This window comes from Pseudophryne corroboree, assembly GCF_028390025.1.
Source record: "Pseudophryne corroboree isolate aPseCor3 chromosome 3 unlocalized genomic scaffold, aPseCor3.hap2 SUPER_3_unloc_26, whole genome shotgun sequence".
Lineage (NCBI taxonomy): Eukaryota > Metazoa > Chordata > Amphibia > Anura > Myobatrachidae > Pseudophryne > Pseudophryne corroboree.
In genome coordinates, this window is record NW_026967515.1 from 836,710 (window position 1) to 858,081 (window position 21,372).

General features: G+C 48.4%; 1 protein-coding gene across 1 annotated transcript; it reads right to left on the reverse strand.

Annotated features, from left to right (window-relative positions):
* Positions 1-3,791: 3,791 nt before the first annotated feature.
* On the reverse strand, positions 3,792-18,527 carry LOC134983833 (uncharacterized). Its single transcript, XM_063949457.1, has 5 exons — positions 18,339-18,527; positions 16,359-16,437; positions 16,137-16,238; positions 4,921-5,598; positions 3,792-3,904 (listed from the first exon to the last, which is right to left on the reverse strand). The coding sequence occupies exons 2-5, from the start codon at positions 16,390-16,392 to the stop codon at positions 3,792-3,794; spliced, it is 927 nt and encodes a 308-aa protein (XP_063805527.1). The 5' UTR covers positions 16,393-16,437; positions 18,339-18,527.
* Positions 18,528-21,372: the final 2,845 nt, after the last annotated feature.

Sequence of the window (21,372 nt, forward strand, 5' to 3'; positions counted from 1 at the left end):
GGTTCTCCAAGTACCGGCTTGCGGGTGAGGCTTGCTGGGACTTGTAGTACTACTGAAAAAAACAATATTCGGACATTTTACTCAAGGCTATCAGCCTCCCATCCGCAGCCCTTGGATGGGGGGGGACAGCCTCGGGCTTCACCCCTGGCCCTTGGGTGGCTGGGGGGGGGGGGGGGACCCCTTGATTGAAGGGGTCCCCACTCCCCCAGGGTACCCCGGCCAGGGCTGACTAGTTGGATATTTAATGCCACGGCAGCAGGGTACTGCATAAAAGTGACCCCCGGCTGTGGCATTATCTGTCCAGCTAGTGGAGCCCGATGCTGGTGTGAAAAATACTGGGGACCCCTACTCTTTTGTCCCCCGTATTTTTTGCACCAGCACCAGGCGCAGAGCCCGGTACTGGTTTTAAAAATACGGGGGATCCCTGCCCAATTTTTCCCCGCATTTTTAGAACCAGGACCAGCTCGAAGAGCCCAAGGCTGGTTATGCTTTGGAGGGGGGACCCCATGCAATTTTTTTCCGGGATTTTACCATTCCATCTATAAAAAATAAATAAAAAAAATTAAATATATAAATAATACTTGTGCCTCCAAAAAAGACAAAACAAGTACCTAATCCCTTCTAATATAAATAGATCTGATATTACCAAGAAAAAAAAACATGTTTTAATTTTTTTTTATTGGTTTCACCCTCCAAAGTGTGGCGGATTGAAAATGACGCATTTGCTGTCTAAAAGCACTGCTGTCGAATTTCCAAACTTGAATTGAATACACTTTGGTCGAATTGCAGCACTTGTATCATTGCAGAAAAGTCGAATTTGCAAAAAGTCGAATTTCAAAAAGTTTTTTTGACGGAAAAGTACTGACCTGCATTGACTAATTTTTTTTTGTGCCGAAAATGATCCGAAATTCGACAATTTCGGGAATTCGACCGCAATTGCATATACCCCTCTATAATTATGTGTTTACCCAGTAGCACTGTTTTACTTATAATTTCCGCCAACTATGTGCCCCCCCTCTACTTCTAAACCCTCTTTCACCGTGTGATTGAGCAGGGGAAAGTCCGGGGAGCTTCCTCTCAGCGCTGTGCTGTGGAGAAAATGGCGCTGGGGAGTGCTGAGGGAGAAGCCCCACCCCCTCGACGGCGGGCTTCTGTCCCGCTCAAATATACTGTACACTGCCGGGGGCTCCTTATATATACAGTGGTTAGCTGTATATATATATAATTTTTGGCATAAAAGAGGTTTACATGCTGCCCAGGGCGCCCCCCCCCCTGCGCCCTGCACCCTTACAGTGACTGCCGTGTGTGAGGTGTATGGGAGCAATGACGCACAGCTGCAGTGCTGTGCATTACCTCAGTGAAAATCATGAAGTCTTCTGCCGCCTCTGAAGTCTTCTTTTCTTCTCATACTCACCCAGCTTCTATCTTCCGGCTCTGCGAGGGGGACGGCGGCGCGCTCCAGGACGAACTCCAGGGTGAGACCTGTGTTCTGACTCCCTCTGGAGCTAATGGTGTCCAGTAGCCTAAGAAGCAGAGCCTTGAAACTCACAGAAGTAGGTCTCAGTCCCACGATGCAGGGAGTCTGTTGCCAGCAGGCTCCCTGAACATAAAAAAACCTAACTAAAATACTTTCAGGAAACTCAGGAGAGCTCCCTGAAATGCACCCAGTCTCCTCTGGGCACAGTATTAAACTGGGGTCTGGAGGAGGGACATAGAGGGAGGAGCAAGTGCACACCCAGATCTAAAGTCTTTCTTAAAGTGCCCATGTCTCCTGCGGAGCCCGTCTATCCCCCATGGTCCTTACGGAGTCCCCAGCATCCTCTAGGACGTAAGAGAAAATATTTTCTGCAGACTTGAAGCCAATACAGCCTCCAAGTGAATCATTCATTGTGATGGAATCAGAGACGACTTTGCCCAATTTATGAGCCATCCGTGTTTCTGTAGACAATTTATTGTCTGTCGGAGATGCAATTCCTGGGATTGTGCCAGGATTAAAAGATCGTCGAGGTATGGAAAAATCCTTATCCCATGCTTGCGGAGATACGCTGCCATAACAACCATGATCTTGGTAAATACTCTGGGAGCTGTGGCTAACCGAAAGGGTAAGGCCTGGAACTGAAAAGGTTGCTGGAGGATGGCGAACCTGAGGTAACACTGATGGGACAATGCTATAGGCACATGCAGGTAAGCATCCTGTATATCCAGAGATACCATGTAATCCCCTGGTACCATGGCCAAAAATATGGAGCGCAACGTCTCCACGTGGAACCTTGGGACCCAAATGTATTTGTTTTAACATTTTGAGATTGAGAATTGGCCGGAATGACCCATTTGGCTTCTGAACCAAAAATAGGTTGGAGTAAAAACCCTGCCCCTGTTGTGCCAGGGGTACTGGAATAATTACCCCGGAATGAAGCAATTTCTGAACTGCTTCTTGTAGTGCTCTGGCCTTCGCCTCTACATGAGATGGGCTGGTGCAAAAAAAACATTTGAGGAGGCTGCTTCTTTAAAGGGAAAACATAACCCAGAGATACCACTTCTTGCACCCAAGCATCTGTCGTCTATACCATAAGTCGAGAGCTGCATGTATGGGTTAATAGTGTACCCTATTCCTGAGGTTGAACCTGTCAGGTATACTGGATAAGGCTTGTGCAAACATAGCCCAAGGTGGATTTATTTGTCGTTGAACAGGGATCTGCCTTGCAATCTGCTGAAACGCAAAACAATTTGCACATAACCCATCATGTGCCAGATGCTGAGCTGATAACCCCACCTTACAGGATAAACATGTTATGAGTGTTGGTGTTACTGTTATTGTAACCTCATCACTTTTGCTGCTCTTAGACATGATAATCAGCTTTTCACAGTATACTACACAATCTGTGACTGTAATCACTTTACATGTATAAAAGTGATATCAATTTCACCCCAACCCAAGCACGAGCATTGAGGCTCAGAAGAAACCACTGACAAACATACATAAAGTCAGCACTCACACTAGCGGTCAGTCACATGATATATATTAGTCTTATGAGCATATTATCAACTACGAACACATTTCAAGTATGTAGGAGTACATATTATTGCATTCTGTTCTATACAGTTATTTAACGTATTCAGACGCATTGCGAATAAAACCACAGTAATGTACACAGACTCATATGCAATAGGCACTAAAATGTAACTATGCATATTGACAAAAGTAGATAGTGCTGTATAAACCGTACTCCAGTAGAGTGGGATACAGGTAGACTCACCCCGCTTCCAGGATCGATCAATACGTTCACGAACGCTGAGTGGATCCAGACGCTACTAGTGTACACTACCGCTCCGGTAACTTTTTAGTGGACACAGACGCTCAGTGAACGTTAGTGCATGCAGACGCACCCGTCTGCGACCCGATCTCCTAGCGGAAAACTTAGTGTATACAGACGCAGCGGCCTATGCTTGTGACAGAGTCCCTTCGTGGTAGCGTCAGACGGAAGTGAGGCAATCAGTTTATGGCGGGAGACACACGGAAACTGGTCAGGATCTGGGGGTAGGGGCGACCAGGAGAGAGCCTGACTCCCCACTGCTGACATCAACCCTAGGGATCGCAGCCTCAAACTAATCCTAGTGCCTTATGATCCCTAAGGCCTAGTGCTGGAGCACCCGTGGTGGCACGCCAGCTACTGTTTGGTAGTCTCCTCCCAATACAGTGCGGCTGTGTCCGTATTCCCCTTCTAAGCGGATCCGATGCCTTACCTTCTCCCCGTGCTCCGGCCACAGCCTGGTAACGTCTGCTGGACCTGCTAGTATATCCGACACAGACGCCCGTCGAGACAGCACTTGTACCGTGGGTAAGCGTTGTTGTGTCCCGTCAGATAGTTGTTGGAGCGACTTTTTCCAATATGCGTGTAAGACGCTGTTAGGAAAGATCACTCAAAAAACTATGTAGTAAGACTATAAAAATAAAATAATAAAGCTTAGGGCTGCCAAACACAGCACCCTGTGACCGTGGTCCGGACTCCTTCCTCACCAAACAAAAAACTGATTTGACCGAGTCGGTGGGCGGGGATATATGGATGTGGAACCAGCCGGAGAAAATAGTGAGTGTAAGACGCATTTATGTATGTAGTAAGGCTACTGGGAGACCTTAGATTGAGCAATATTTGATCTGACCATTACATTCCCTAAAGTCATAACCTCAGAACTGCACAGAGCAGGAACTATTATTCACAAGTAATTAGGAATGTGTTCATCATGAACAAGTCCACAATTACCGTCTGAAGGTTACACAATTATTTCAAGTCTACACTGATATTTGAGAATAAAGCCTTTAACAGAAAACACCCCTGAAGAAGTCACTATTGAGAAAACGCGTTGGAAGACACGCAATTTGGATTTAGAGTGAATTGGAGTAGATAAGAACAAGCTCGCCCATGCAAGGGTGAACACAAGTGCAAAACGCTTGTCTTATGATTATACACATATGTACTTGTTATAAGATTTTAATCTGTTTTACTTGAAGTTCAAGATTCAAATTTCATTTTATTTCTGAATCTTATATGAATTGTATTTGGTGATCTCAGGTCTACTGTATAGCAGGAAATATTTCATACCTGCATCATCTAACAAAATACATATAAATTAGGCACTCCACAAAAAACATTACTAATTATATTATATACATACATACATATATACACATTTACATATAATCACTAATAATACATTTCTGCTTGTTACTTTTAATAACATTATCGTGTTGTGTGTAATAACTCTCTACATGTGATATTTGTCATGGACAGCCTTGTGTTATAAACAACCAACTGAGAAAAGGGCTGATGGCGGAGGAGGGTGTAGGATAAGAGATTGCTGTAGTGACTGAGCAATGAGAATATGTGACTTCTGTAGTAAGTGTTTATTACTCACCTGTGCTGATATCTGTAGGGATCTCCTCCTCCTTACACTGCTGATCACCCCTCACATACGTCTCTTCTTCTCCCTCTATATCTTCTGCCTTTATATCAGTCACATACGTCTCTTCTTCTCCCTCTATATCTTCTGCCTTTATATCAGTCACATACGTCTCTTCTTCTCCCTCTATATCTTCTGCCTTTATATCAGTCACATACGTCTCTTCTTCTCCCTCTATATCTTCTGCCTTCATATCAGTCACATACGTCTCCTCTTCTCCCTCTATATCTTCTGCCTTTATATCAGTCACATACGTCTCTTCTTCTCCCTCTATATCTTCTGCCTTCATATCAGTCACATACTTCTCTTCTTCTCCCTCTATATCTTCTGCCTTTATATCAGTCACATATGTCTCTTCTTCTCCCTCTATATCTTCTGCCTTTATATCAGTCACATACGTCTCTTCTTCTCCCTCTATATCTTCTGCCTTTATATCAGTCACATACGTCTCTTCTTCTCCCTCTATATCTTCTGCCTTCATATCAGTCACATGCGTCTCTTCTTCTCCCTCTATATCTTCTGCCTTTATAGTAGTCATATACGTCTCTTCTTCTCCCTCTATATCTTCTGCCTTTATATCCATCACATACGTCTCTTCTTCTTCCTCTATATCTTCTGCCTTAATATCAGACAGACGTTCTACCTAAATAACCAGAAAAAAAAAGGATTTATGGTAAGAACTTACCGTTGTTAAATCTCTTTCTGCGCGGTACACTGGGCTCCACAAGGATAAATTCGGGGGTAGAGTAGGATCTTGATCCGGGGCACCAACAGGCTCAAAGCTTTTGACTGTTCCCAAGATGCACTGCGCTGCCTCCTCTATAACCCCGCCTCCGTGCACAGGAGCTCAGTTTTGTTAACCAGCCCAATGTAGTAGCAGGTATCAGAGACGACAATCGCTCGTAGCCAAGTACACCGCAAACTCACCACAGGAAAGGGTGTCAGCGTCTATGCCAATACCAACCCAAAGAAGCGAAGTGTGTCAGGGTGGGCGCCTTGTGGAGCCCAGTGTACCTCGCAGAAACAGATTTAACAACGGTAAGTTCTTACCATAAATCTTGTTTTCTGCTGCGGGGTACACTGGGCTCCACAAGGATTAACATCGGGGATGTCCTAAAGCAGTTCCTTATGGGAGGGGAAGCACTGTAGCGGACACAACAACCCGGTGTCCAAAGGAAGCATCCTGGGAAGCAGCGGTATCGAAGGCATAGAACCTTATAAACGTGTTCCAGCGGACCACATTGCCGCCTTGCACAACTGTTCAAGGGTTGCACCATGGTGGGCCGCCCAAGAAGGTCCAACCGACCGAGTAGAATGGGCTTTAATGGTAGCAGGAACCGGACGACCAGCCTGTACATAACCATGTACAATCACCATTCTAATCCACCTGGCCAAAGTCTGCTTGGAAGCAGGCCTGCCACGTTTGTGAAAACCAAACAACACAAAAAGAGAATCAGATTTCCTAAAAGAGGCAGTTCTCTTCACATAGATACGGAGAGCCCGTACCACATCCAAAGACCGCTCTTTGGAAGACAACTCAGGAGAATTAAAAGCCGGAACCACAATCTCCTGGTTAAGGTGGAAGGAAGACACCACCATAGGCAAATAACCCGGCCGCATTCTAAGAACCGCCCGGTCACGGTGAAAAATGAAATAGGGAGACTTACAGGATAAGGCACCCAAGTCCAATACCCTTCTATCTGAAACAATCGCCAGCAAGAAGAGGACCTTAAGGGACAGCCACTTAAGGTCAGCAGAGGCAGGAGGCTCAAACGGAGACTCTTGCAAGGCCTCCAAAACCACCAACAAGTCCCAAGGGGCCACAGGTGGCACATATGGAGGCTGAATCCGCAGCACACCCTGAGTGAATGTATGGACATCAGGTAGGGTAGCTATCTTTCTCTGACACCAAACCAACAAAGCAGAGATGTGAACCTTGAGGGATGGCAGAGATGTGAACCTTGAGGGAGGCCAGACGCAGGCCTAAGTCCAGGCCCTGTTGTAGAAAGGCCAATAGTTTGGCCGTACTCGAAAACGTCATGATTATGAGACGCACACCATGTGAAATAAGCATTCCAGACTCTATGGTAGATCCGAGCAGAAGCCGGCTTACGGGCCTTCAACACAGTTTGAATGACCACCTCAGAGAAACCCTTGGCCGTCAGGATGGAAGCTTCAAGAGCCACGCCGTCAAAGCCAGAAGGGCCAAATCCTGGTAAACACAAAGGCCCTGAACGAGGAGGTCTGGTCATTGTGGAAGTAGAAGGGGATGATCCCACGAGAGACCCAGTAGATCGGAGAACCAGTGCCATCTGGCCACGCTAGAGCAACCAGAAGTAGGTTTCCGCCTTCTTGCTTGAACTTCCGTATTACTCTGGGCAGGAGTGACACCGGAGGGAACACATACGGTATCTGAAAGCTCCATGGAATTGCCAGAACGTCCACGAACGCAGCTTGAGTATCCCTTGTCCTTGCTCCGAAGACTGGACCCTTGTGATTGTGTCGAGATGCCATCAGGTCCACATCTGGAAGGCCCCACTTGTCCACGAGGAGTTGAAACACTTCTGGATGGAGGCTCCACTCTCTGGCATCTACGTCCTGATGAATGAGAAAGTCCGCTTCCCAGTTTAGGACCCCCGGAATGAACACTGCTGATATGGCTGGCAGATGACGTTCCACCCACTGAAGAATCTGTGATACTTCCCTCAATGCCATGCGGCTTTGAGTGCCGCCCTGATTGCTGTACGCCACCATAGTGGCATTGTCCGATTCTACTTGAACAGGTCTGTTCTGTATGAGATGCTGGGCATTGAACACTGCCCGCAGTTCCAGAATATTTATCGGGAGTAGAGACTCCTCCTTGGTCCACCGACCCTGAAGAGAGTGCTGTTCCAACACTACTCCCCAACCTCTTAGACTGGCATCCGTCGTCAGCAGGACCCAGTTGGATATCCAGAAGGGACGGCCCCTGCACAACCGTTGGTCCTGGCGCCACCAGCATAGTGACAGGCGGACCCCCAGAGACAAGGAGATCATGTGAAACCTGATACGGTGAGGCAAGCCGTCCCACTTGGACAGAATCAAATTCTGCAGAGGGCGAGAATGGAATTGAGCATACTCCACCATGTCGAAAGCCGACACCATGAGACCTAGCACTTGCATTGCCGAATGAATCAACACTTGCGGACGAGATAGGAAGCATTGAATCCTGTCCTGAAGTTTCAGGACTTTCTCCTTAGACAGGAACAACTGCTGGTTGTGAGTGTCCAATAACGCTCCCAGGTGTACCATGCTCCGAGCAGGAACCAGGGAGGATTTCTTCCAGTTGATCAGCCACCCATGGGCTTTCATGCACTGGACCGTCAGATCGAGATGACACAAGAGAAGATCTGGGGAATTCGCCAGGATCAACAATTCATCCAGATACAGTAGGATCCTGACCCCTTGACGGCGGAGTGAAGCAGTCATGACCGCCATATCTTTGGTGAAAACTCGGAGAGCCGTTGTCAAACCAAAGGGTAACGCCCGAAATTGGTAACGTAGGTTGCACACCGCAAACCTCAGGTACTGCTGATGAGATACCGCAATAGGAATATGCAGGAAGGCATCCTGTATGTCCAGGGAGACCATAAAGCCCCCAGGCTCCAAGGCCAGAACAACAGAGCGCAGAGTTTCCATACGAAACTTGGGAGACCCGCACATGCTTGTTCAAGGACTTCAGATTGAGAATGGGCCGTGAGGAACGTCCAGTTTCGGGACTAGGAACAGCAATGAATAGTACCCGTTGCCTCTTTGATCTAGAGGCACCTGTACCACCACCCCGGTGGACAGGAGGGAGTGCACCACCAAATGCAAAGTGTTTGCTTTTGCCGAATCCAGAGGCACATCTGTCAAACAAAATCGATGAGGGGGACGATTCTTGAAGGGTATGGCGTAACCTCGAGCGACGACTTCCCTTACCCAGTTATCCGAAGTGGTCTGCAACCATTCCTGGGCAAAACCTGGAAGTCGGCCCCCCACCTTGGGATCCCCCAGTGGGAGGCATGCCCCGTTATGTGGCAGGCTTGTCAGTTTTGGAAGCAGGCTGATGGGCGGCCCAGGCACGATTCGGTCTGGGCTTGGCAGGTCTGGAAGCACGAGCTTGCTTTGGGCACGCCTGACCTTTTGCTTTTCCTGGAGGACGAAAGGGCAGAGGGAAAGTACTTTTAGCCTTCTGTGCGGAAGGAGCCGTACTAGGTAGGCAAGCAGTTTTAGCCAGATCAGCCACAATCTTATTGAGGTCTTCTCCGGAGAGAATGTCTCCCTTGAAAGGAAGCACCTGCAGGGTTTTCTTGGAAACCACATCCACCGAACAGAATCTCAACCAAAGGATACGTCTGGCCAAGATAGACGTAATAGCAGCCTTGGTCTCGAGCACCCCGGCATCGGAGCCCGCCTCCTTAAGGTACAGAGAAGCCGTGGTAATATACGAGAGACATTGTCGAGCATGCTCAGACGCATTGGAAGGCAGATCTGCCTCAAACTCCTGAGCCCACGCCTCAACAGCTTCAGCAGCCCAAGTTGCTGCAATGGTTGGCCTATGCACAGCCCCCGCTAGGGTATAAATCGCTTTTAAACAGCCCTCCACATGTCTATCCATCGGTTCCTTCAGGGAGGTGACGGTAGTTACTTGTAGAGCAGAGGAACAACCATTTCCTCCATTACGTCTGCGGCCTCACTACCACGCAGTGTGGGAGAAGCCCCAGCGTCATTGCCACGTGTAGCAGACATAAGAGCGTGCACAATATCGGGAAACCTGGTACAAGGTGTAGCAGCAATATACCTAGCAAGAACACCCGGTGATGTGACTATGACAGCACAAACCGGGTGTTCAAGAGATATAAATCGATATGGTGACTATAAATCACAAGGAAAAATACACAGCAAGTATATCTTGTGATACAATCCTATATTATACAGAAAGAAATCTGATACACTTAGTCCCTCAGGTATAACAATATAGGAATAGCCCGCTGAGTGAAAATAAGAATTTACTCACCGGTAATTCTATTTCTCGTAGTCCGTAGTGGATGCTGGGAACTCCGTAAGGACCATGGGGAATAGCGGCTCCGCAGGAGACTGGGCACAAAAGTAAAGCTTTAGGACTACCTGGTGTGCACTGGCTCCTCCCCCTATGACCCTCCTCCAAGCCTCAGTTAGGATACTGTGCCCGGACGAGCATACACAATAAGGAAGGATTTATGAATCCCGGGTAAGACTCATACCAGCCACACCAATCACACCGTACAACCTGTGATCTGAACCCAGTTAACAGTATGATAACAGAGGAGCCTCTCGAAGGATGGCTCACTACAATAATAACCCGATTAGTTAACAATAACTATGTACAAGTATTGCAGATAATCCGCACTTGGGATGGGCGCCCAGCATCCACTAAGGACTACGAGAAATAGAATTACCGGTGAGCATCCTAGTGGATGCTGGGAACTCCGTAAGGACCATGGGGATTATACCAAAGCTCCCAAAACGGGCGGGAGAGTGCGGATGACTCTGCAGCACCGAATGAGAGAACTCCAGGTCCTCCTCAGCCAGGGTATCAAATTTGTAGAATTTAGCAAACGTGTTTGCCCCTGACCAAGTAGCAGCTCGGCAAAGTTGTAAAGCCGAGACCCCTCGGGCAGCTGCCCAAGATGAGCCCCCTTCCTTGTGGAATGGGCTTTTACAGATTTTGGCTGTGGCAGGCCTGCCACAGAATGTGTGAGCTGAATTGTGCTACAAATCCAGCGAGCAATAGTCTGCTTAGAAGCAGGAGCACCCAGCTTGTTGGGTGCATACAGGATAAACAGCGAGTCAGATTTTCTGACTCCAGCCGTCCTGGAAACATAAATTTTCAGGGCCCTGACTACGTCCAACAACTTGGAGTCCTCCAAGTCACTAGTAGCCGCAGGTACCACAATAGGTTGGTTCAGATGAAACGCTGAAACCACCTTAGGGAGAAAATGAGGATAAGTCCTCAATTCCGCCCTGTCTGAATGGAAGATCAGATAAGGGCTTTTACAGGATAAAGCCGCCAATTCTGACCCGCGCCTGACCGAGGCCAGGGCCAACAGCATGACCACTTTCCATGTGAGACATTTTAACTCCACAGATTCAAGTGGTTCAAACCAATGTGACTTTAGGAACCCCAAAACTACATTGAGATCCCAAAGTGCCACTGGAGGCACAAAATGAGGTTGTATATGCAGTACCCCTTTTACAAACGTCTGAACTTCAGAAACTGAAGCTAGTTCTTTCTGGAAGAAAATCGACAGGGCCGAAGTTTGAACCTTAATGGACCCCAATTTTAGGCCCATAGACACTCCTGTTTGCAGTAAATGCAGGAATCGACCTAGTTGAAATTCCTCCCTCGGGGCCTTACTGGCCTTGCACCCCGCAACATATTTTCGCCACATGCGGTGATAATGTTTGCGGTTACATCCTTCCTGGCATTGATCAGGGTAGGGATGACTTCTTCTGGAATGCCCCTTTTCCTTCAGGATCCGGCGTTCAACCGCCCTGCCGTCAAACGCAGCCGCGGTAAGTCTTGTAATAGACAGGGTCCTTGCTGGATCAGGTCCCTTCTTAGAGGTAGAGGTCACGGGTCCTCCGTGAGCATCTCTTGAAGTTCCGAGTACCAAGTCCTTCTTGGTCAATCCGGAGCCACGAGTATAATTCTTACTCCCCTCCGTCTTATAATTCTCAGTACTTTTGATCTGAGAGGAAAAAAGAGGGAACACATACACTGACTGGTACACCCACGGTGTTACCAGAGCGTCCACAATTAACGCCTGAGGGTCCCTTGACCTGGCGCAATAACTGTCCAAATTTGTTTTGTTTAGGCGGGACGCCATCATGTCCACCTTTGGTTTCTCCAACGGTTTACAATCATGTGGAAGACTTCTGGGTGAGGTCCCCACTTTCCCGGGTGGAGATCGTGCCTGCTGAGGAAGTCTGCTTCCCAGTTGTCCACTCCCGGAATGAATACTGCTGACAATGCTATCACATGATTTTCCGCCCAGCGAAAAATCCTTGCAGCTTCTGCCATTGCTCTCCTGCTTCTTGTGCCGCCCTGTCTGTTTACGTGGGCGACTGCCGTGACGTTGTCCGACTGGATCAGCACCGGCTGACCTTGAAGCAGAGGTCTTGCTTGGCTTAGGGCATTGTAAATGGCCCATAGCTCCAGGATATTTAAGTGAAGTGATGTCTCCAGGCTTGACCATAAGCCCTGGAAATTTCTTCCCTGTGTGACTGCTCCCCAGCCTCGCAGGCTGGCATCCGTGGTCACCAGGACCCAGTCCTGAATGCCGAATCTGCGGCCCTCTAGAAGATGAGCACTCTGCAACCACCACAGGAGGGATACCCTTGTCCTTGGTGACAGGGTTATCCGCTGATGCATCTGAAGATGCGATCCGGACCATTTGTCCAGCAGGTCCCACTGGAAAGTTCTTGCGTGGAATCTGCCGAATGGAATTGCTTCGTAGGAAGCCACCATTTTTCCCAGGACCCTTGTGCACTGATGCACTTACACTTGGCCTGGTTTTAGGAGGTTTCTGACTAGTTCGGATAACCCCCTGGCTTTCTCTTTCGGGAGAAACACCTTTTTCTGGACTGTGTCCAGGATCATCCCTAGGAATAGAAGACGTGTCGTCGGGATCAGCTGCGATTTTGGAATACTGAGAATCCAACCATGCTGCTGCAACACTACCTGAGATAGTGCTACCCCGACTTCCAACTGTTCCCTGGATCTTGCCCTTATCAGGAGATCGTCCAAGTAAGGGATAACTAAAAACTCCCTTCCTTTCGAAGGAGTATCATCATTTCGGCCATTACCTTGGTAAAGACCCGGGGTGCCGTGGACAATCCAAACGGCAGCGTCTGAAACTGATAGTGACAGTTCTGTACCACAAACCTGAGGTACCCTTGGTGAAAAGGGTAAATTGGGACATGGAGGTAAGCCTCCTTGATGTCCAGAGACACCATATAATTCCCTTCTTCCAGGTTCGCAATCACCGCTCTGAGTGACTCCATCTTGAATTTGAACCTTTGTATGTAAGTGTTCAAGGATTTCAGATTTAAAATAGGTCTCACCGAGCCGTCCGGCTTCGGTACCACAAACAGCGTGGAATAATACCCCTCTCCTTGTTGTAGGAGGGGTACCTTGATTATCACCTGCTGGGTGAAGGATCCAGGGGTCCACCTGTGAGTGAGCCCACTGCACGCTGAAATTTTTGAGACGGGCCCCCACCGTGCCTGAATCCGCTTGTAAAGTCCCAGCGTCATGCTGAGGACTTGGCAGAAACGGGAGAGGCTTCTGTTCCTGGGAACTGGCTGTTTGCTGCAGCCGTTTTCCTCTCCCTCTGCCACGGGGCAGAAATGAGGAGCCTTTTGCCCGCTTGCCCTTATGGGGCCGAAAGGACTGCGCCTGATAATACGGCATTTTCTTATGTTGAGAGGCTACCTGGGGTAAAAATGTGGATTTCCCAGCCATTGCCGTGGCCACCAGGTCTGTTAGACCTACCCCAAATAACTCCTCCCTTTTATAAGGCAATGCTTCCATATGCCTTTTGGAATCAGCATCACCTGACCACTGCCTCGTCCATAATCTTCTGGCAGAAATGGACAGCGCACTTACTCTTGATGCCAGTCGGCAAATATCCCTCTGTGCATCACGCATATATAGAAATGCATCTTTTAAATGCTCTATAGTCAGTAATATACTGTCCCTATCTAGGGTATCAATATTGTTAGTCAGGGAATCCGACCAAGCCACCCCAGCACTGCACATTCAGGCTGAGGCGATTGCTGGTCGCAGTATAACACCTGTGTGAGTGTATATACATTTTAGGATATTTTTCTGCTTTTTTAAGGACGGCCGTATCCGGGGACGGTAGTGCCACCTGTTTAGACAAGCGTGTGAGCGCTTTATCCACCCTAGGGGGTGTTTCCCAACGTGCCCTATCCTCTAGCGGGAAGGGATATGATGCTAATAACTTTTTAGGAATTAACAGTTTTTATCGGGGGAAACCCACGCATCATCACACACTTCATTTTATTCCTCAGATGCAAGAAAAACTACAGGCAGCTTTTTCTCACCCAACCTAATACCCTTTTTAGTGGTAGTGGTATTATCAGAAATATGTAAAACATTTTCCATAGCCTCAATCATGTAACGTGTGGCCCTACTGGAAGTCACATTATCTCTTAATCGTCGACACTGGAGTCAGTATCCGTGTCGGCGTCTGTATCTGCCATCTGAGGTAACGGGCGTTTTAGAGCCCCTGATGGCTTTTGAGACGCCTGGACAGGCACAGGCTGAGTAGCCGGCTGTCTCATGTCATCAATCTTTTGTAAAGAGCTGACACTGTCACGTAATTCCTTCCATAAGCTCAGCCACTCAGGTGTCGACTCCCTAGGGGGTGACATCTCCATTACAGGCAATTGCTCCGCCTCCACACCATTTTCCTCCTCATACATGTCGACACAACGTACCGACACACAGCACACACACAGGGAATGCTCTGATAGAGGACAGGACCCCACTAGCCCTTTGGGGAGACAGAGGGAGAGTATGCCAGCACACACCAGAGCGCTATATATATACAGGGATAACCTTATGGAAGTGTTTTTCCCCTTATAGCTGCTGTTTTATTAATACTGCGCCTAATTAGTGCCCCCCTCTATTTTTTAACCCTTTTCTGTAGCGTAGTAACTGCAGGGGAGAGCCAGGGAGCTTCCCTCCAACGGAGCTGTGAGGGAAAATGGCGCCAGTGTGCTGAGGAGATAGGCTCCGCCCCCTTCTCGGCGGCCTTTTCTCCCGTTTTTCTGTGGAATCTGGCAGGGGTTAAAATTCATCCATATAGCCCTGGGGCTATATGTGATATATTTTCGCCAGCCAAGGTGTTTTTATTGCTGCTCAGGGCGCCCCCCCCTAGCGCCCTGCACCCTCAGTGACCGAAGTGTGAAGTGTGCTGAGGAGCAATGGCGCACAGCTGCAGTGCTGTGCGCTACCTTGGTGAAGACAGGATGTCTTCTGCCGCCGATTTTCCGGACCTCTTCTTGCTTCTGGCTCTGTAAGGGGGCCGGCGGCGCGGCTCTGGGACCGGACTCCGAGGCTGGGCCTGTGTTCGGTCCCTCTGGAGCTAATGGTGTCCAGTAGCCTAAGAAGTCCAATCCACTCTGCACGCAGGTGAGTTCGCTTCTTCTCCCCTTAGTCCCTCGATGCAGTGAGCCTGTTGCCAGCAGGTCTCACTGAAAATAAAAAAAACTAAAACTAAACTTTCACTAAGAAGCTCAGGAGAGCCCCTAGTGTGCACCCTTCTCGGCCGGGCACAAAAATCTAACTGAGGCTTGGAGGAGGGTCATAGGGGGAGGAGCCAGTGCACACCAGGTAGTCCTAAATCTTTACTTTTGTGCCCAGTCTCCTGCGGAGCCGCTATTCCCCATGGTCCTTACGGAGTTCCCAGCATCCACTAGGACATCAGAGAAATACCCTTTACTAGATCGCTGGATCGCGGTAAAGTGCGGCCAGAGAGACCCCTTACCTCCCCCGTACCTGCGGCCCCCACGATCCGGGAGGACGGCGGCGAGTGTGTGACTGATGCTGTGAAAGAACCGGAGCCTCCGCTGCAGTGACCCGGCAACCAGGGCTCGGGAGTATACAGCGCCGCTGGAAGTGATGGAGCTGCAGTCGGGGACGTCTGTGAGATGTTGCCGGCTGCAGCCCTGTTACTCTGTCAGAAGAATCTTCAGTCTTTTCCTTTACAATAAACCCATCAATAGGCTGCCTAATGCAGCACCCCTGTTATGTGCCTGCTTACTGCAAGACTCCAACCTACTGACTGAGCTCCTGTGCACGGAGGCGGGGCTATAGAGGCGGGGCTATAGAGGAGGCGGCGCTGTGCATCTTGGGAACAGTCAAAAGCTCTGAGCCTGTTGGTGCCTCGGATCAAGATCCTACTCTACACCCGATGTGAATCCTTGTGGAGCCCAGTATACCCCGCAGCAGAAAATACAATGGCATTTACATAGTGATTAAACTGAGGTGAAACAGTATAATATCAGTGTATAAGACACACAGCTCCTCTACAGATCATATAGTGACAGTCACTTTGGTATATTGGGGAGACCCTAAATCCCACCTACCTGATCCTCCTGTGGGATCCTGTGATTCTCCTCTGTACAATCCTGGGAATACAGAGGACGGGAACATCTCTCTGGGGTATCTCTGTTACTGGGCCCATCTGTAAGAGACACACAGTGACTGAGTACAGTGTATATATGTGATTATCAGATGATGTGTGTGTATATAGGGGCCCCCATACCTGCTCTCCCCTGTACAATACATGACAGTCTCCTCTTACCCAGTGATGTGAGGGGACGGTGATTCTCCATCATCACGTCCTTGTATAGACCCCTGTGTTCCTCTATATACTCCCTCTCCTGCATGGAGACATAGACAGTGACATCCTGACACCTTATAGGAACCTGACACACACAGTGATACAGTCATCACCCAGACACATCCCCTGGTGTTACTGTATAATGCCCCATTCCCAGCAGTCACCTCTCCAGTCATCACCCAGACAACCCCCGGTGTTACTGTATAATGCCCCATTCCCAGCAGTCACCTCTCCAGTCATCACCCAGACACATCCCCTGGTGTTACTGTATAATGTCCCATTCCCAGCAGTCACCTCTCCAGTCATCACTCAGACACATACTCCGGTGTTACTGTATAATGCACCATTCCTAGCAGACACCTCTCCAGTCATCACCCAGACACATCCCCTGGTGTTACTGTATAATGCCCAATTCCCAGCAGTCACCTCTCCAGTCATCATCCAGACACATCCCCTGGTGTTACTGTATAATGCCCCATTCCCAGCAGTCCCCTCTCCAGTCATCACCCAGACACATCCCCTGGTGTTACTGTATAATGCCCAATTCCCAGCAGTCACCTCTCCAGTCATCATCCAGACACATCCCACAGTGTTACTGTATAATGCCCCATTCCCAGCAGTCACCTCTCCAGTCATCACCCAGACACGTCCCCTGGTGTTACTGTATAATGCCCCATTCCCAGCATTCATCTCTCCAGTCATCACCCAGACATATCCCCTTATGTTACTGTATAATGCCTTATTCCCAGCAGTCACCTCCCCAGTCATCACCCAGACACATCCCCTGGTGTTACTGTATAATGTCCCATTCCCAGCAGTCACCTCTCCAGTCATCACCCAGACACGTCCCCTGGCGTTACTGTATAATGTCCCATTCCCAGCAGTCACCTCTCCAGTCATCACCCAGACACTTCCCCTGGTATTACTGTATAATGCCCCATTCCCAGCAGTCACCTCTACAGTCATCACCCAGACACATCCCCTGGTGTTACTGTATAATGCCCCATTCCCAGCAGTCACCTCTCCAGTCATCATCCAGACACGTCCCCTGGTGTTACTGTATAATGCCCCAATCCCAGCAGTCACCTCTCCAGTCATCACCAGACACGTCCCCTAGTGTTACTTTATAATGTCCCAATCCCAGCAGTTACCTCTCCAGTTATCACCCAGACACCTCCCCTGGTGTTACTGTATAATGCCCCATTCCCAGCAGTCACCTCTCCGGTCATCACCCAGACACGTCCCCTGGTGTTACTGTATAATGCCCCATTCCCAGCAGTCACCTCTCCAGTCATCACCAGACACGTCCCCTAGTGTTACTGTATAATGTCCCAATCCCAGCAGTTACCTCTCCAGTTATCACCCAGACACGTCCCCTGGTGTAACTGTGTAATGCCCCATTCCCAGCAGTCACCTCTCCAGTCATCACCCAGACACATTACCTGGTGTTACTGTATAATGTCCCATTCCCAGCAGTCACCTCTCCAGTCATCACCCAGACACATCCCCCGGTGTTACTGTATAATGCCCCATTCCCAGCAGTCACCGCTCCAGTCATCACCACACACATCCCCTGGTGTTACTGTATAATGCCCCATTCCCAGCAGTCACCTCTCCAGTCATCACCCAGACACATCCCCTGGTGTTACTGTATAATGCCCCATTCCCAGCAGTCACATCTCCAGTCATCACCCAGACACATCCCCTAGTGTTACTGAATAATGTCCCATTCCCAGCAGTCACCTCTCCAGTCATCACCCAGACACGTCCCCTGGTGTTACTGTATAATGTCCCATTCCCAGCAGTCACCTCTCCAGTCATCACCCAGACACATCCCCCGGTGTTACTGTATAATGGCCCATTCCCAGCAGTCACCTCTCCAGTCATCACCCAGACACATCCCCCGGTATTACTGTATAATGCCCCATTCCCAGCAGTCACCTCTCCTATCAGGAGCTGAATGATCTTGTTGGTGAGTTCCAGGATCTTCTGGTCACTGTGTCTCTCATGTATTAGTGAGTGAGGTGGAGGCACTGTGGTGGGGCTGTGGGTCCTGCTTAGTCCGCCTGACACACGAGGATGGCTGCTGGGTGTCTCACACTCACCAGAGATCTTCTTCACTACTGTGTAACCCTGCGAAATGGGGGATACATCAATATCGCTGCAAATACTCCCAGATCCCCTCACTTCCCCAGACACGTCCCTGTATTATTACTAGAGATATGTGATGTCACTGTGATGCTCACAGATCCCCTCACCTCCCCAGTGATATCTCTGTATTATAGCTATAGATATAAGTGATGTCATAGTGACACTCCCAAATCCCTTCACCTCCCCAGTCATGTACCTGTACTATAACTATAGATATAAGTGATGTCACTGTGATGGTCCCAGATCCCATCACCTCCCCAGTCATGTTCCTGTATTATTACTATAGATATAAGTAATGTAAATGTGACGCTCCCAGATCCCCTCACCTCCCCAGTCATGTCTCTGTATTATTACTATAGATATAAGTGATGTCACTGTGACACTCCCAGATCCCCTCACCTCCCCAGTCATGTCCCTGTATTATTATAGATATAAGTGATGTCATTGTGATATTCCCAGATGCCCTCACCTCCCCAGTCATGTCCCTGTATTATAACTATAGATATAAGTGATGTCATAGTGACACTCCCAGATCCCCTCACCTCCCCAGTCATGTTCCTGTATTATTATTATAGATATGTTATGTCACTGTGACACTCCCAGGAGTCTGATATACATTTGCTTCATACTGCTCCAATTATCATCTGTTACACATGCCAGGGATATTACGGTCTCTGCTATAATACATCCTAGATATTGAGCAATATTTTCAATCCCCACAGTATCCCTTATCCAAAATGCTTGGGACCAGAGGTATTTTGGATATCGGATTATTCCGTATTTTGGAATAATTGCATACAATAATGAGATATCATGGTGATGGGACCCAAGTCTAAGCACAGAATGCATTTATGTTACATATACACCTTATACACACAGCCTGAAGGTCATTTTAGCCAATATTGTTTTATAACTTTGTGCATTGAACAAAGTTTGTGTACATCAAAAAACAAAGGTTTCACTATCTCACTCTCACTCAAAAAAGTCTGTATTTCCGAATATTTGGATATGGGATACTCAACCTGTAGTAATAATAATAACGACACTAAAGGCTGCACCCCAGTATAAAAATAATAACAGATGTATTTAAAAGCAGAACACCACAGACCATTCCTCCTGTATTGTAGGAAATCACCATCACTCCCAATGTATAATAATAATACCAGAACACCACAAGATGCTGTCCCTGTATAATAATAACTGTACACAAAAACCTGCTCCCCCTGTATAACACTAAAAACAACAGCACACCACATTCTGCTCCCTTTATATTAATAATAAAATCACACAACAGGCTGCTCCACCAGAAAAAATATAATAGGACACTACAAGTCGCTCCCCATGTATAATAAAAATAGGACACAACAGGCCGCTCCACCTGTAGAATAATAAAAACAGGACACCACACGCCGCTCCCTCTGTATAATAATAATAATAACAGGACACCACAGGCTGCTCCCCCTGTATTATTATAATGATAATAATAATAATAATAATAATAACAACAACAATAACAGGACACCAAAGGCTGCTCCTCCTGTATAATAATAATAATAGGACACCACAGGCTGCTCCCACTGTATAGTAATAATAACAGGACACCACAGGTTGCTCCTCCTGTAAAATAATAATAATAATAATAATAATAATAACAACAGGACACCACAGGCTGCTCCTCCTGTATAATAACAGGACACCACAGGCTGCTCTCCCTGTATAATAATAATAATATCAGGACACCACAGGCTGCTCCTAATATCAGGACACCACAGGCCGCTCCCCCTGTATAGTAATAATAACAGGACACCAGAGGCTGCTCCCCCTGTATAGTAATAATAACAGGACACCACAGGCTGCTCCCACTGTATAGTAATAATAACAGGACACCACAGGCTGCTCCCACTGTATAGTAATAATAACAGGACACCACAGGCTGCTCCCCCTGTATAATAATAATATCAGGACACCACAGGCTGCTCCCCCTGTATAGTAAGACGCCATTACCTGATCTCAACGGACACTGGAAAACTGCAGCAGTCGATGAAAACTCACTTCCAGTATGTGGAACGCACAATCCGGAAGTAAGGTGGAACGCACAGGCAGGAAGTAGGGCATGATTGGCAAAATCTGCTTCCTGGTTATTGGCCCCTCCCCTCCTTCACCCCGCCCGCAGCTCCGCCCCCAGTAATGACAAAAACCTTAAAAGTCCTCAGTGCAGAAGGCCGGCGGCCATTTTCTGGTAGACCAGTCCGGCATCAACTGCAGCAGCAATAGGTTCCCTGGCCGTGTAGTGACGTCAGGAGCGGCGGCCATTTTGCCCTGGTCTGAGCTCCGCCTTCCTTCTATCATTCCCACAAGGCAGCAGGAGCAGAGAGCAGCCATTGCTGTGTCTGGCAGCAGGTAATGATATTATTATTATTATTCTATAGGCTGAGCAGCTCTGGTGTCAGGTTCTGTACTACAGGGGGAGCAGCCTCTGGTGCCTTGTTATAGTGCAGCTGGAGCAGCCTCTGGTGCTGCATTATCCCTGTACAGGTGGCTGACACTCTAGTGGCCTATTACTGTAATACAGGTGGCGCAGACCCCGCCGTTACCGTAATACAGGGGGCGCAGACCCCGCCGTTACCGTAATACAGGTGGTGGAGATCCCGCTGTTACCGTAATACTGTGGCGCAGACCCCGCCATTACCGTAATACAGGTGGCGCAATCCTTGCCGTTACTGTAATTAAGGTGGCGCCGTCCCCGCCATTACCGTAATACAGTGGCGCAGACCCCGCCGTTACTGTAATACTGTGGCGCAGACCCCACCGTTACCGTAATACA